Here is a 13,096-nt window from a genome sequence, read left to right on the forward strand (position 1 = left end):
GGTTACGTCAAGCATCTATATGAAAGAAAGCATCGTGCCTTGGATTGCCCAGTTTGCTGCTACTAATAATCATACACGAAGCTCGTCAAACAAGCCTGACGACGCAGTTTCATATGGAAACACCACTCTATAGCAAGAACAAAAAAGCCCGACAAAAATTACGCGAGCTCGCCTTTTATGCGAGCAACGCTGGAATTTTACAATGAGGAAAAAAAACACGAGAAATTAACGCCGCAGGTCGTCCGCCGACGGACGCCATCAAGCGCGGGAACAGTAATTGCACGAGAACTGGTGCGATTAAGTGAGAACAAAGAGTTCTCAAAATGTAATTGTGTCAATGGAAATTGAGGTAACAAAAAGCCGCGACAAAAACGGTATCTTCTCACACAATAGGTCCCCGTCGGAAGTGCTCACTGAATGATATCGACTGGCTGCAGTAAATTTCTCAGTAAAAAAAAATGTCCAATGAAGAGCGTTTCACAGGGCTAACACAAGAACGGAGACACAACGAGATATTCGCAGTGCATTCATAAATGGACACCTCGGTCGGTGTAGTTATTTTCTTGACTCAGGTAACAAGGTCAGTCAAATTGCACGCAAAACGAAACGCTGGTCGTTCCTGACCGCGAAAAGTAGCTGAACGGGTCAAACAGTGGTTCGCTTTTTATTCCAGAATGCAAATTTAGTCTGAAAATTGATTGAATATTTTTACAGTTCTGCATGGATATTACAACGCTACCTTCCTAATAGGAACACAGTCGTCTAAAGCTCACAGTTGAGATGGGTGATTCGTATGATCGTTTCTTACTGAGTTAAGTGTCGCCTGAAGAAAGCACGCTGTTAAGTATCGAGTATCGCTTGAGCATAAAAACAATATTACTGGTGCGGTCCGATGGTGTCGCTGTGGCCTCATTTTTTTTTGTTATCTTTATCTTTATCGAAACATTCACAACTTTAGCTCTGCAATAGTATGATATTTAGTAGCCGGAGCATTTTTCACTTCAGTCTCTTCACAGCAGCTAACTTAGAACAGATACGAAAAAAAAAAGCACCTTTAGCTCATACTAAATCTTCTTGGCTAAACCCATTTATTTATTTTGTTAAGTACCGCAGGTCGTATATGTGTTGTTCCGTTTGATTCTGTTATATGGTAATATGTGTTCTGGATAAATGTAGGCATGAATAGATACGTCAGCCGTTTCGTCCAGAAAACTATAAACTTGTGTGCGTGCTTTTACTCTTTTGCACTCTGACTTGTTTACGGAACTGCGTGTGCGTCTCTAAGTGTCCTTTCACTCGCCAGTGTGTCTTACTTGAATGGTGCGCGCCCGTTGTACCCTTGGCCCTCGCAAAGTCGATCTTGGTTTCGATGAGCGTAATAATAAGCCCACTCCTCTTTTTTCGTTTTTTCTATCGCGTGCGCTTCCTACGTTTGTCGCTGTGTTTTGTGTTAATGTATTGATTAATATTTAGAAAATTATATTGGAAATGTCTAGTTTTTTTTTCATATTTGGTTTTGTTTCGCGATACAACATGTAAGACCACTAGGGCTTCATTCAGATCTGTAACATTGCGAACAAGGTATCATTACTAAATTCCTCACGAGCATATTGCAGATGTTTCTTAAAATTTCTTAAGGTCATCTAGACTTAAATGGCGCATTTCCAAGATAGTAACAACCAAGAGCTCCGAAGTTTCTTTTTTTTTTTTGTCGAGAAACAGTAGTTGCAGGAGAAGCATGTATCAGTCGGCGGTGGATCGTCAGTTAAGGTTGGGCAAAGACACGGTGATGCAAGAAGGTATTATTGAGCTCGTAGCTTCGGGGCATGAATAATCGGTTGCATTCAATGCATCAGGGCCACTTGCTCAGAGCAATCTCTTCTTAATAGTTTTCAAGACCTCCAACTTAATACGCTGAATGTACATTATGTACTTTCCTTAACGGAACACTCTAGGCTCTGTTTTGTGGGACAAGTTTGATCCATAGGACAGGTGCCAGTGCTATGTAACGAGTTTAATCCTTGGCTGGAGGTTAGCTTTCTTGAGAATTTCGATATCGACACAATAAGGAGGCAAAAGCCCTTTAACATTCTTTTGTGGCACAGCATGCTTTATTTTCTTATTAACATTATTCGTGGCTTTGCCGAAAGGAGCTTCACTCCCCCCCCCCCCCCGCCACACACACACACACACACGCACACACACACACATTAGTAGTACTTGCACAACTTTATTTCAGTAAGTTCAAGACCATTCAAGCATCCCAAGATTCTTGTATGGCAGCGATGTAATACTTTTTAAAAAGAAGGGCTCATGTGTGGGAGCAATGATTGTCTGCACGAAGCATACGCTGAACAATATTATGCAAATATTGAAATATGCCGAAATATTTTGCAAGGATAGGCTAATCAGGAGGCCGCCCTAAAAACTGTCGGACTTGAAAAAGAATAAACAATCAGTAAGAAATTGTTTCCTAACTTGCAAGCGGACATTCCCTGACTCTTTTTTATTACTTAGTTCCATATTAATGTCATTTATGTGCAGCATAAGGCACGCATAGCTGAACCGCTGCAGCAGATCTATGCGAAACTTTAATATTACAGCAAAATATTTCTTGTACTAGACTGCTGTTTAGCTTATATTCCAGCACAACAGTCACACTGCACAAGTGCGCGACCACGCTAATGTGCTCCGCAAAGCATTTCTCCATGTCCTTCCCTTCCTCTTGCGATAATGGAGCGCCACCTGGCTCCGCAAGAGCTGGCAGAACTCCAAGCTCACATGTTACGTCAATTTCTGCAGTGCTTCTCCGTAGTAATGTTTCGGCAGCTCTTTAACTTCGCTGGCTTGCCATACCTTTATGTATAATTCCTCAGTCGGTTGATGACGCCCGTGGTCTCTAGTAAGCATATTTTCCGCTTTTGGCCTCACTGCGGAGGTGTAGAACACGCAAAGGCTGACACATCATCAGAAGCTCTTTACTTGGCAAATTTTCGGCAAAGTTGCAGGTTGTGCAAAGGAACACTACACACAGGCACACAGGACTAGCGCAGCGTCCTGTCTGTGGCTGAGTGCCATGTTAAATTGCAAAGCGAATTCCATTGCCGACAAATGCGTGCCATATGAAACTCGCTTCACATTTATGAAAACACGACATGAAAAGGCCGTTCAATATCAAGTTTCTTGTGCACGTGACAAAAAATACAACTATTTTCGTAAAAATGTTCTTTCAATACATGCAGGTTGGTCAGTTCTGATATTTAGTTGCAAAATTTCAAGTAGAAATATGTCTCCAAAATTTAATAAGCAAAGTTCCAAGTTTTAGTGCTGCTATATATTCATGTAACATGTTAGGCATTGCTAGTTTCTCAATTGCTTGCGTAGAATCCTAGGCATCAGTTTTTTAGAGCTAGGTTTCTTGATCGATGAAATTTTTTCGATTCATCTTGTTAAGGGGTAAGGCAATTGAGCGTTTTATTTACTTTGGCCTCATTTTTCTGCAATATACCCGTACCATGTAAGCTAACTTCCAATAGTTTAAAGCTGCTGGGTGCCTGAGCTTTGGAAGTTTTCCTCCGGATGAATTTCTGCTATAAAGCGGCAACCTCAAACTTAGGGAGAACACAGCAGCATGCGGCAACTGGCTGCTCCGATGGTATGGAGTATGCTGTAGCGCCAAGCGCGGCGCCACAGCATACGAACGTAATTTACGAACGTGAATTCACTCATTGCCAGCAAGAACTGTACGGCTCTTTAGTTTAGCCTATAATCGGGAACATCACGCACCGCAGACAAGCAAGCGATAAAGAGAAACTGACAAGCACGCGGTTTCTTGGCGCACGCGGAGCAAATTTCGCTGAGTCACGTAAAACGGCAGCCGGCACCGTACCAGACGACGTGGAAAAGACAGCGATCACCGTGCCCTGCCAATTGGTTTCAGTACGAAGATAATTAACTACATGCAGAGCACAGATTTGCCACCGCTGATAACTTGTTTTCCTTACCTTCATCGATCAGGGACCGCTCTTCCACTCCAACAGTCGGCATGGCCTGCCACAACACTCTTGTTTGAACCGGGTTGGCGTAGTCGCGTTTTTGTGAAGTGCTCCGAGCAGACAGTAGCCTTTGCACATCTGCTCCCATGTCAGCCACGCCAGCACTCCCCATTTAGACTAATTTCGCCGTATGTCACGTCCGAAAAATGAGCAAAATACCGGGTGATCATGACTAAAAATTAAATTATGGGATTTTACGTGCCAAAACCACAATTCGATAATGAGGCACGCCGTAGAGAGGAGAGGGGGCTCCGCAAATTTAGGCCACCTGTTGTTCTTTAACGCGCACCTAAATCTAATTACACGAGTGTTTTCGCATTTCGCCACCATCGAAATGGGGCCGCCGTGGCCGGGATCCGATCCCGTCATAATTAAAGAACATCTAAAAGCGAAACTAAAGTTGACAGTACGAAGAAGCGACGAAAAGATTCTATCCTTCTAGGCACAGCTTGAAAAGTGAAGTGCACCTCGGTCGCCCCGCCGGTAGCTCGAACTTCTTGTTGCAATTCAAAACGCAAACAGTGACTGCTACGTAACTCATTGTTTTCTTTTCTTTTGATTTCTCGCGTGCTCATGAACATTCAAAGGTGGTAATGAGCAAAAGAAAAAAAACTGGTCACCGAAATGCTTTCCAGCGTAACCAGTTTGTGCATCAAGCATTCAAAAACACTCGGCAAATATAAAATGAAGGTTTTCTACTCATGGGAAAAATGAAGAGTAATCGATAACATCCAACGAATCGAAATTTCCGTCTGCACATCAGCTACCATCAATTGACCCATGTGCATCTGTCAACAAGTAGCTTCAGTTTATTACACCATCGCCGAAAAATGCATAGGGCACCGTATCAGACGACGTCGAAAAGGCAGCGATTGCCGTTCTTATGGCACGTGGGCCGAGCCCTGTCAATTCCCGTGCCCTGTCGGTTTCAATGCCTTGCATTGAAACCGACGAGGCTCCGGCACCTCGCAGCAGCGGGACTTTCGCCGCATAATCCTGGCCACTACAGGGCTTGGACGCAGGGACTATATTATGGATTCCTCCTGGACTTGATTAGATCCGCAAATCTTTTTTTCATTCATTAATCATCCTTATTCGCCCGCATCCCACACCGCTGCATGCCCTGAGGCATTTACCGTCGCATTACAAAAAAAAAAAATTTGCCATGTCAAACCAAAATACATATTCACTTCAACACAACCACGGAATATCTTTCGTCCTACAGCTGTATCGTCCTACAGATAGCGCTTGTTTCTTCATAACTAGTGCAGAAGAAATTGTGCTTACCTCTCGTCCGCTGGGAAACGGAAAAATTTTGCACTGCTGTCTTTCCCCCGAGTCGCCGCACCACGCAGCCGCGCAGCACGCCTTGTGCCCTTTCCTCAGTTTTTCTGACATTGCCGGAACATTCGAGGGCACAGAAAGAAAATTTTTAACTGCAGAGCACACACACACAAAAAACGCGCACACAAAGCGGCAGGAGCAGACGAACAGAACGGCAGCCCAAGCGATAAGAGCGAAAGCGCGCCGCCTGCTGGCGCAACAAATGAAGCGACAAAATAAAGATATAAGACGCCGAAACAGAAAATTGCCAGAAACACATTCTGTTTCTACACATAATTGCGTCACTTTGCTTTATTGCTATTTAGGTTCGAAAGATAGGGCAACAAATCGCAAAAGTTACGGAATTCTCCTTCGGCCACCAGTGTCATGGCGACGCTTTATTGCCAATACCGAAACTAGCCCCACTGTCCGCCCACTGTTTGCACTGTTTGCAGTGCGCAGCCAAGTTGCTAGGCGCTGTCAGAAGCTGGCACGCGTATTCTTGCGCTTCCCTAATCTGTCGTTTAGACAGCGTCCCGCCTGCCCGACATACACCTTACCGCAAGTTAGTGGGGATCTGTTAAACCACGCGGATAGCGCATTCCGCGTACTTGTTCACGTGCTTAGTCTGACAGACAGCAGCACTTCTTTTTCCTTTCTTTTAGTCACCATGTATATAAGCGCGTTCTCTAACTTGTATTAAACAAGTTGGTAGTTTCCGCCACCTACACCCACCATTTGTTTTCTTATGTTCGTTCTGTAGTTATTGCGTCGGTGTAACAATAAGCGCAACACAATCACGGACGTACACCAACTAGCCCCGTTCATTGCTTTATTAAACCCTTTATTTAGGAAAAAAGCTGTTCGCTTATTTATTCCTGTAAAAAAATCAAACATGAAGGAAAACTAAAACAACTTGTTCACCCTTCTTTCTTTCTTTGCATCAATAGCATATTTGTACAGTAACAACGAAATGTTATTTGACATAAGACCTAACTAGTGCAGTAAATAATTAGTAACTGGCATGTTGCACTATCCAACCGTAGTACCTCGCTGCAGCATATAGAAAACAATCTCACAGGCTATGCGTTACGTTTCCCCAGCCTAAATCAGACTTTGGAGCAACCAAAGTCAGCGTAGCGTACCACATGATACGTTGGACATTACAGGTTTAAACACGCTGTAATTTTTTTTTTTTGCGCTCTCAGAGATGAGCCCGGACGCCTGCCTCGAAGCCCTCGGGTGCCACTTCCTCTACTTTTGCCAGCAGCACGGATATGACCACATCCTGCGCGTTTTGGGCTCCAACCTGACTGACTTCCTCACAAACCTTGACAACCTGCACGACCACCTGGCGTCCACTTATCCAGGAATGAGTGCGCCTTCCTTCAGGGTTTCACCGGGACCAATGGGCAGCCTACATCTTCATTATTGCAGGTGAGAATGTGGCTGTTAAGGTTAACTCTCGCATGCTGCCCCGCTTAATGCCGCCTCTTTACCCCATCGTAAATTCTGTATTTAATGCAGGGTGTTCCAACGAGCACTTTCTAAAATTCTTACAAGTTGGCTGTGGCAGATAGCACAATTCTAGTTCATGAGGTGCTCTACTCCAAGCGACATACACTACTTGCAAAAAAAATGGAAACGCATAATCGACTAATTAACAAAACATTACTCATTAACTTTTACCTAATTACCTTATAACGCATATTGCTATTTACAAATTCTAGCCATCGAGTTCGCAAGGCAGATACACTTGGAACAAATTCGCAGAATGGCACTAGTTTCGATATATTAATTCTCAAACTTTGCAGAGAAATGCAATGGCGTTCCGGTTACTTTTGTGCTTCAATGCATTAAACGACGTTTTGTTGAGAAAGTGGGTGTTTGTGAACAAAGCGCCTTGGGCTAGACAAGAAAAAATACATTTTTGCCCCGAAGTTTGTTTGCAGGCTACTAATATGTCGGGTCAATTGGTGGGGTTTAACGAGGGCCTCGACTGAATTTTGAAACTACGGGATGCTTTTAGTGCCAAGTTTCTTGTTTCTCACACGTCATTAATGAAACTAACGCACACTTTCGCCGTTTTAAGCCTTTCACGTTTCTTGGTGGAATTGTGATAGGAAACAACTTCTGCATTTGGGAAGATTTTAGCGGAAGTCACAAGGCCTCCGCCGATTCATATAAGTGCTACGAAAGCGAAGAACACTGGGATATTTTGTTCGCAGCGCTAATTAAACTATCGGCACTTCTCCCACTAGAACATTCGAAAACAAAAACATCCCTTTGCCTCCTTATCTTCGTCTACGCTTTTCTTTATTATATGAAGAGTTTTGCACTTAAGGTAAAACTTATCGGAATTAGTTATCTGCCAATGGCCCCCTACAATTGCTTCCATCCTCTTTGTCCTGACTTCCCCCGCAGTGAAAGAAAGGGCCTGCACCCGATCGTCAAGGGTTTGGTGAAGGCCGTGGCACGGGAGTTCTTTGACACGGAGGTCAACGTGAACACGTGCAAGGTCACGGACCGAGGGGAACGCGTCACAGTCATCATGGAGGTGTCTGAGTGTAAGCTCAAGGTGGGGGCCTCCGATTACTTGCACAAGTTAAGTTATAAGTTACAAGCGTATTTTTGGAGTGAGTCATGGACGCAGCTTCAGTGCGACTATTTTGCAACACAGAATGGCATTAACGAATACAAAATCAAAAAGGCATTCAGCGCGGTTTCCTTGTTTAGCTTGAAACGCCATGAGCTCATTTCGTCGGTGATTGCAGCTTCAACGCCTAGATCCATGAAGTAGACGAGGTGACGCTGTACCGTAGGTGACAACAAAAATACTGAAAGTGTGATGAATTGCTTTTCAGTGCATCGATACCGTGCCGCTACGTTCGGCGGGATGAAATACTCACAACCGTGCCGTATACTGGGTCAACGCACCCTGAATGTTTCCGTAGGAAGCGACTACAATGAGAACACAAGTTGCGATTTGATCGAAGAATGTTCGGGCGTATCACATAAACTTTCGCACTCTCCTACTGCACAGCACTCATTACGGTTCGTGATTATGTTGCGCTGAGTTGTGCACTGGCAAAATAAATATACATAAGACAAAGAAGGAAACAAGGATGCAATCATGAACGTTGCACCAACTGGCCCCTGCCATTGCTTTACTCATTACGGGACATATAATTGGTTTGCGAATGGTTTGACAGAGTATCGTAGTGAGACGCTGTGATACTGGGTAAAACAATTCATCACTTCTGCTCCGACGACGAGAAACCGAGGCTAGCTATCAGCCATGCGGTGCCAGCACCTGCTGATTTTATGGCGCAAACAATGAAATCAAGCGCAGTGGTGTATCAGTTACCACAAAAAGTGGAGTTTTAATAAATTTCATTCCATGAAAGACACAGAGACTGCTTCAGCTTGTACTACGCATTAGAGAAGAGGAAAGTGCGTGTTAAATAAACAGTGAAGCGTGACACCACGGACCGAAGTAAGAGGCTCAACTTCTCCCGAGCTGCGCACTAGATTTGCTTTATTGCTCACGGCACTCCGGTCAAATCTGAAGAGATGTCTTTTATCAGTAAGTTTAGACCGCTGATGTGGCTACGGAAAACCAAGTCTGATGTTTTTAGATGCTTGCCACAGCGCGCTGACTGGATTTCGACTTTTTGATACGATGGGCGTCATTGCCAAAGTCGCATGCCAAGTTCAGTGCCTCGCAAGAGCTTGAACTTTGCCCTCGTTGCCAGTTTTGCAGTAGTAGTTTAAGGCCAGTGGCCCGAAATATTGTCACCCGGCAGTGGTCCTTTATCGATCCGTGGTTGAACAGTAGGTTACAGTCCGCCTCTTGACACCGTGTTCGCAGCAATAGATACATTGCGTTTAATGAGATTTCCGACAGCGCAAGAGCGCTTGCGTTGTAGACGCATGTGATCAGAGAACCTAGGAAGTTCTGCAATACGAATTTGGTACGTTCATTGATAGACATGCTAGATTTTTATGTGTTATGTTAACACATATCTCTGGCTGACTAGAATATAAAATAACATGATCTTTTAATTAAAGCGTATATATCACGGCTGGCCGGCAATTTCTCCCGTAGAAATTCAGTTCAGCTCGAGTTGTTCTGCTATAAGTCGACACTTGTGGACTGTAGTGCGGCTGCTGTGGCGTAATTTTCCACAGTAGTGTACCAGGCCAGAAATGCAGCTCGTTAATCCCCGAATACACCACATTTAACTGCGATGCTAACCTTACGTAAACTCTATCATAAAAATATTTTACCATAGCTACATTAATGTTCACTAATGCAGGTATTTCTACATCATTAGGTTATTCAACTTTCTCGCATACGCTGCCCGATACAAAGTGTAGACACCGAGTAACTCTGTCTTCCTATGCTTGCAACACATCAACAGAATGGTTGTAATGTATTATGAAAATGACCGTTGAGACACATTCTTTTGATACACCGTGAACATTCTTTTTTTTTTCTGTTCTCACAATTTAGTCCCCTTTGCTCTTGCCCTATAGTACAAGGTAGCTAACAGAAGATCAGTCTGGGTAACCTTTCTGCGTTACCCTCATCACTTCTCTCTCTTTCCCGGTCTTCTCGATGGAAGACGACGAAGTGTCTTCTTGTCAGAACGCTTGTTTCTGTGCTCTCTGATTTTTTGGTGAAATCTTCGCCTCTCGAGGTGCCTCCCCTCCCCGTCTTGCGGCCATGGACGCGGAGCATGCCAGAGGCCCACCTGGCCAGAAGTCATCACGGCTGTCAACCGCAAGGAAGCGAGTTGGCTCCACCAGCGACACCGAGGACACCGAGCTGTACTCTATGTCGGAAGACGACTCATCCGACGACGGCTTCATACCCGTCCGGAGTAAGAGGGCGAAGAGAAAGACCGCCAACACTGCGCCGTCAACTCTTGCGAGCACTACGACTATGAAATCAAGGCCTGCGCGCTGGCCACACGTCATCATCTTTATGCCGGAAGAACCGTCAAGCAACCTACGGTTGCTGAACAGGCAAGCCCTATCCATTTTTCTGGAACGTGCGGTGCCGAATCAAATTAAAGACATCAGAATAAACCCACGCAAGAATATACTCGCCATAGACGTGTACAACGCGAGTGCGCTTGGAACACTTCAAGAAATCACGGAGCTAGGCGGAATCAAAATGCGCCCCTTCATCCCGATCGACGACACATCGATAGCTGGTGTAATTTACGACATTGACACTGCCATTCCCAATGATGATTTACCTAGCCTCATCAAGCCGGCAAACGAGGGCACGATCATTACGCAAGTGCGCCGTCTTGGGAATACGCGCTGCGTAAAAGTAATTTTCAAGGGGGATTGCATACCGTCTCACGTTAAAGTCGGACATTTTCGACATCCGGTTAGACCATTCATCCAGAAGCCGCTTCAATGCCATCAGTGCTTCAGGCTGGGACACGTCAAGGGCGTGTGTCCCAACTCGCTACTGTGTCCCCGTTGCGCTGAACCTGATGCAGAAGAGACCTGTGGTGCCACAGTTCTGAAGTGCGCCAACTGTGGCGGCCCTCACGTAGCCTCGTCGAAGGACTGTCCCCGCATCAAGAGGGAGCGCGCGGTTCTTAAGCAAATGGCCAGAGACAATTCGGCCCACAGGGAGGCAGCCGAAGTAGTTCGGCGTCGGCGTCGACGTCGACACCGTCGTACGTCTTCAAAGAAGGCGCATGCGCGAATCGATACTACCCGCTTCACTACAGTAACACTTACTCGCGCCGCGCAAGGGCCTACCACTTCCACGAGGGAATCAGATAAGACTCTTTCTTTAGAGGAATGGCCTGCGCTACCGAGCCGCTCCCTTGCTAGGGAACCTCAGAAGGTCACGGCCCCACCGGAGCCTTCTCCGGCCATTGATGATTCGCCTAAACCAGATGGTCAAGTCATCTCGGTGCTACGTTCCCTCATGGAGGCTATTCGAACGATTTTAGTTGAGATGGGGACACCGTCTGCTCGAAGCGCACTTAAAGTGCTGGACGCCTTAAGCCCAGTGCTTGAATCCCTCAAATAGAAAGATGGCCACCCATACCCCATCCTTCCGAAAAGAAGTCAAGGCAGCGTCCGTCATGCAGTGGAACGCCAGAGGGCTAAAATCACGAATTTCAGATTTCCGTCAGTATGTGTACACCAATGTGTTTCCACTCATTGTCATTTGTGAGCCCAACTTGTCGAAACCAATCCGACTGTCAGGGTACGAATGTTTCGTGTCCTCAACAAATAGTGCATGCAGCAAAATCATCGTTTTTGTTCGTCGTGAACTCACCTATGTTTTGCAACCAATTGCGCCCCACGACGACAATCAGTACATTTGTATCACAGTTAAAAAGAACAAACTCTTGTTTACTCTCATAGGCGTGTATATATCGCCTTCCAGCAATTTCGACACTAGAAGATTAGCGGATATCTTGAGTGTTTGCCCCGCCCCATGGATCATCATTGGAGATTTCAATGCACACCATCCAGCATGGGGAAGTACAAAGACAAATGCAAAAGGACGAAGACTATCAAACATCGCATACAACTATGGCCTTACTCTCTTGAACGATGGTAGCCCCACCTTTCTTCGAGGCGTGTCATACGGCAGCTGCCTCGACCTTGCTTTCGTCTCCGACTCTCTCGCCAGATGTGTGAAGTGGTTCCCAGATATTGAGACACATGGGAGTGATCACATTCCCACCTATCTGAACATCAAAGGCTTGTCGTCTAGATCTGGCCCACGGAATACCATTCGGACGGTTCAATGGGCCAAGTTCAAATCTGATATGGAAGATGCCTGCATCGAGGGCCTACCCTCTGGGTTAGAACAAACAATTCAAAATACGATGCGAAACGCCACTCGCATGCTGACGATCTCTTACACGCGGAAGGACTCCGACATAGAATTAGAGCGACTTCGCGCACTTCGTCGCCGGGCGGAACGTCGATATCGGCGTACAAAATCAATGCATGACCTTAGGGCAGCCAGGAGGATACAAAAGAAGATTCAGCGTCGAATGGATAGATTAGCGTCTGAACGTTGGGCAACGTTTTGCAAGACACTCGACCCCCGCAAGCCGCTATCTCATATTTGGAAAACGGTGCAAGGTCTGCGTTGCCTTCCGGAACAGCGTTTTCCCTTCAAGGCGCTCGCGCTTTTCCAAGGGCGGCAAGACATCGATGTCGCAGAAGACTTTTGTGCGCGGATAGCAGACCAAGCGACACGTCCAGACCCTCCAGCCCGAGATGACGTCCCCCGTTCCCGTGATTGCCGCATGGACCTTCCTTTCTCAATGGAGGAGCTCGAGGCAGCACTAGCTCTCTGCAGGCGCTCATCATCTCCGGGCCCAGATGGTATATCATACCGAGCCTTGTGCTACCTCGGAGAATCCGCACGGATAGCACTATTGAGTCTCTACAACACCTCATGGCAGGAGGGAAATGTTCCTGACGAATGGAAAGTGAGCCGCCTGGTGCCAATCTTGAAGCAGGGCAAATCCCCGCTAGAGCTCGCCTCTTACCGCCCAATAGCGTTGGCCAGCTGTGTAGTAAAGATAATGGAACGGATGATCCTTGGCCGCCTGGAATGGTACCTTGAATACTACAAGATTTATCCGAATTCCATGGCTGGTTTCCGACGTGACCGCTCTTCCATCGACAATGTAGTTGATCTCGTTTCTTATGTCCAG

The 13,096-nt window shown here is 45.9% G+C and overlaps 2 protein-coding genes across 18 annotated transcripts in view; one reads left to right on the forward strand and one right to left on the reverse strand.

The window, feature by feature from the left end:
* The window catches only part of LOC135914317 (guanylate cyclase soluble subunit beta-1-like), a 969,460-nt gene that overhangs the window by 750,986 nt on the left and 205,378 nt on the right, over positions 1-13,096 (reverse strand). For 5 of the 15 annotated variants that reach the window (XM_065447109.2, XM_070535559.1, XM_070535570.1 and 2 more), the window contains exon 1: positions 5,343-5,475. Coding sequence is in view for 2 of the 15 variants with exons in the window: in XM_070535558.1 (XP_070391659.1) it covers positions 5,343-5,453 (111 nt within the window). In the remaining 13 variants the exon portion in view is untranslated. Of the gene's footprint in view, positions 1-4,004; positions 4,079-5,342; positions 5,549-13,096 lie in introns of those variants that run through there. The other 10 variants (XM_070535561.1, XM_070535560.1, XM_070535562.1 and 7 more) reach the window with 6 other exon arrangements.
* LOC135914316 (guanylate cyclase soluble subunit beta-1-like) overlaps positions 1-13,096 on the forward strand; it is a 219,282-nt gene that overhangs the window by 159,436 nt on the left and 46,750 nt on the right. For 2 of the 3 annotated variants that reach the window (XM_065447108.2, XM_070535555.1), the window contains exons 4-5: positions 6,587-6,815; positions 7,803-7,956. The exons of the other annotated variant lie outside the window; for it this stretch is intronic. In XM_065447108.2, the coding sequence (XP_065303180.2) occupies positions 6,587-6,815; positions 7,803-7,956 (383 nt within the window). The remainder of the gene's footprint in view (positions 1-6,586; positions 6,816-7,802; positions 7,957-13,096) is intronic. 3 annotated transcript variants of the gene reach the window in all.

This window comes from Dermacentor albipictus, chromosome 3, assembly GCF_038994185.2.
Source record: "Dermacentor albipictus isolate Rhodes 1998 colony chromosome 3, USDA_Dalb.pri_finalv2, whole genome shotgun sequence".
NCBI lineage: Eukaryota > Metazoa > Arthropoda > Arachnida > Ixodida > Ixodidae > Dermacentor > Dermacentor albipictus.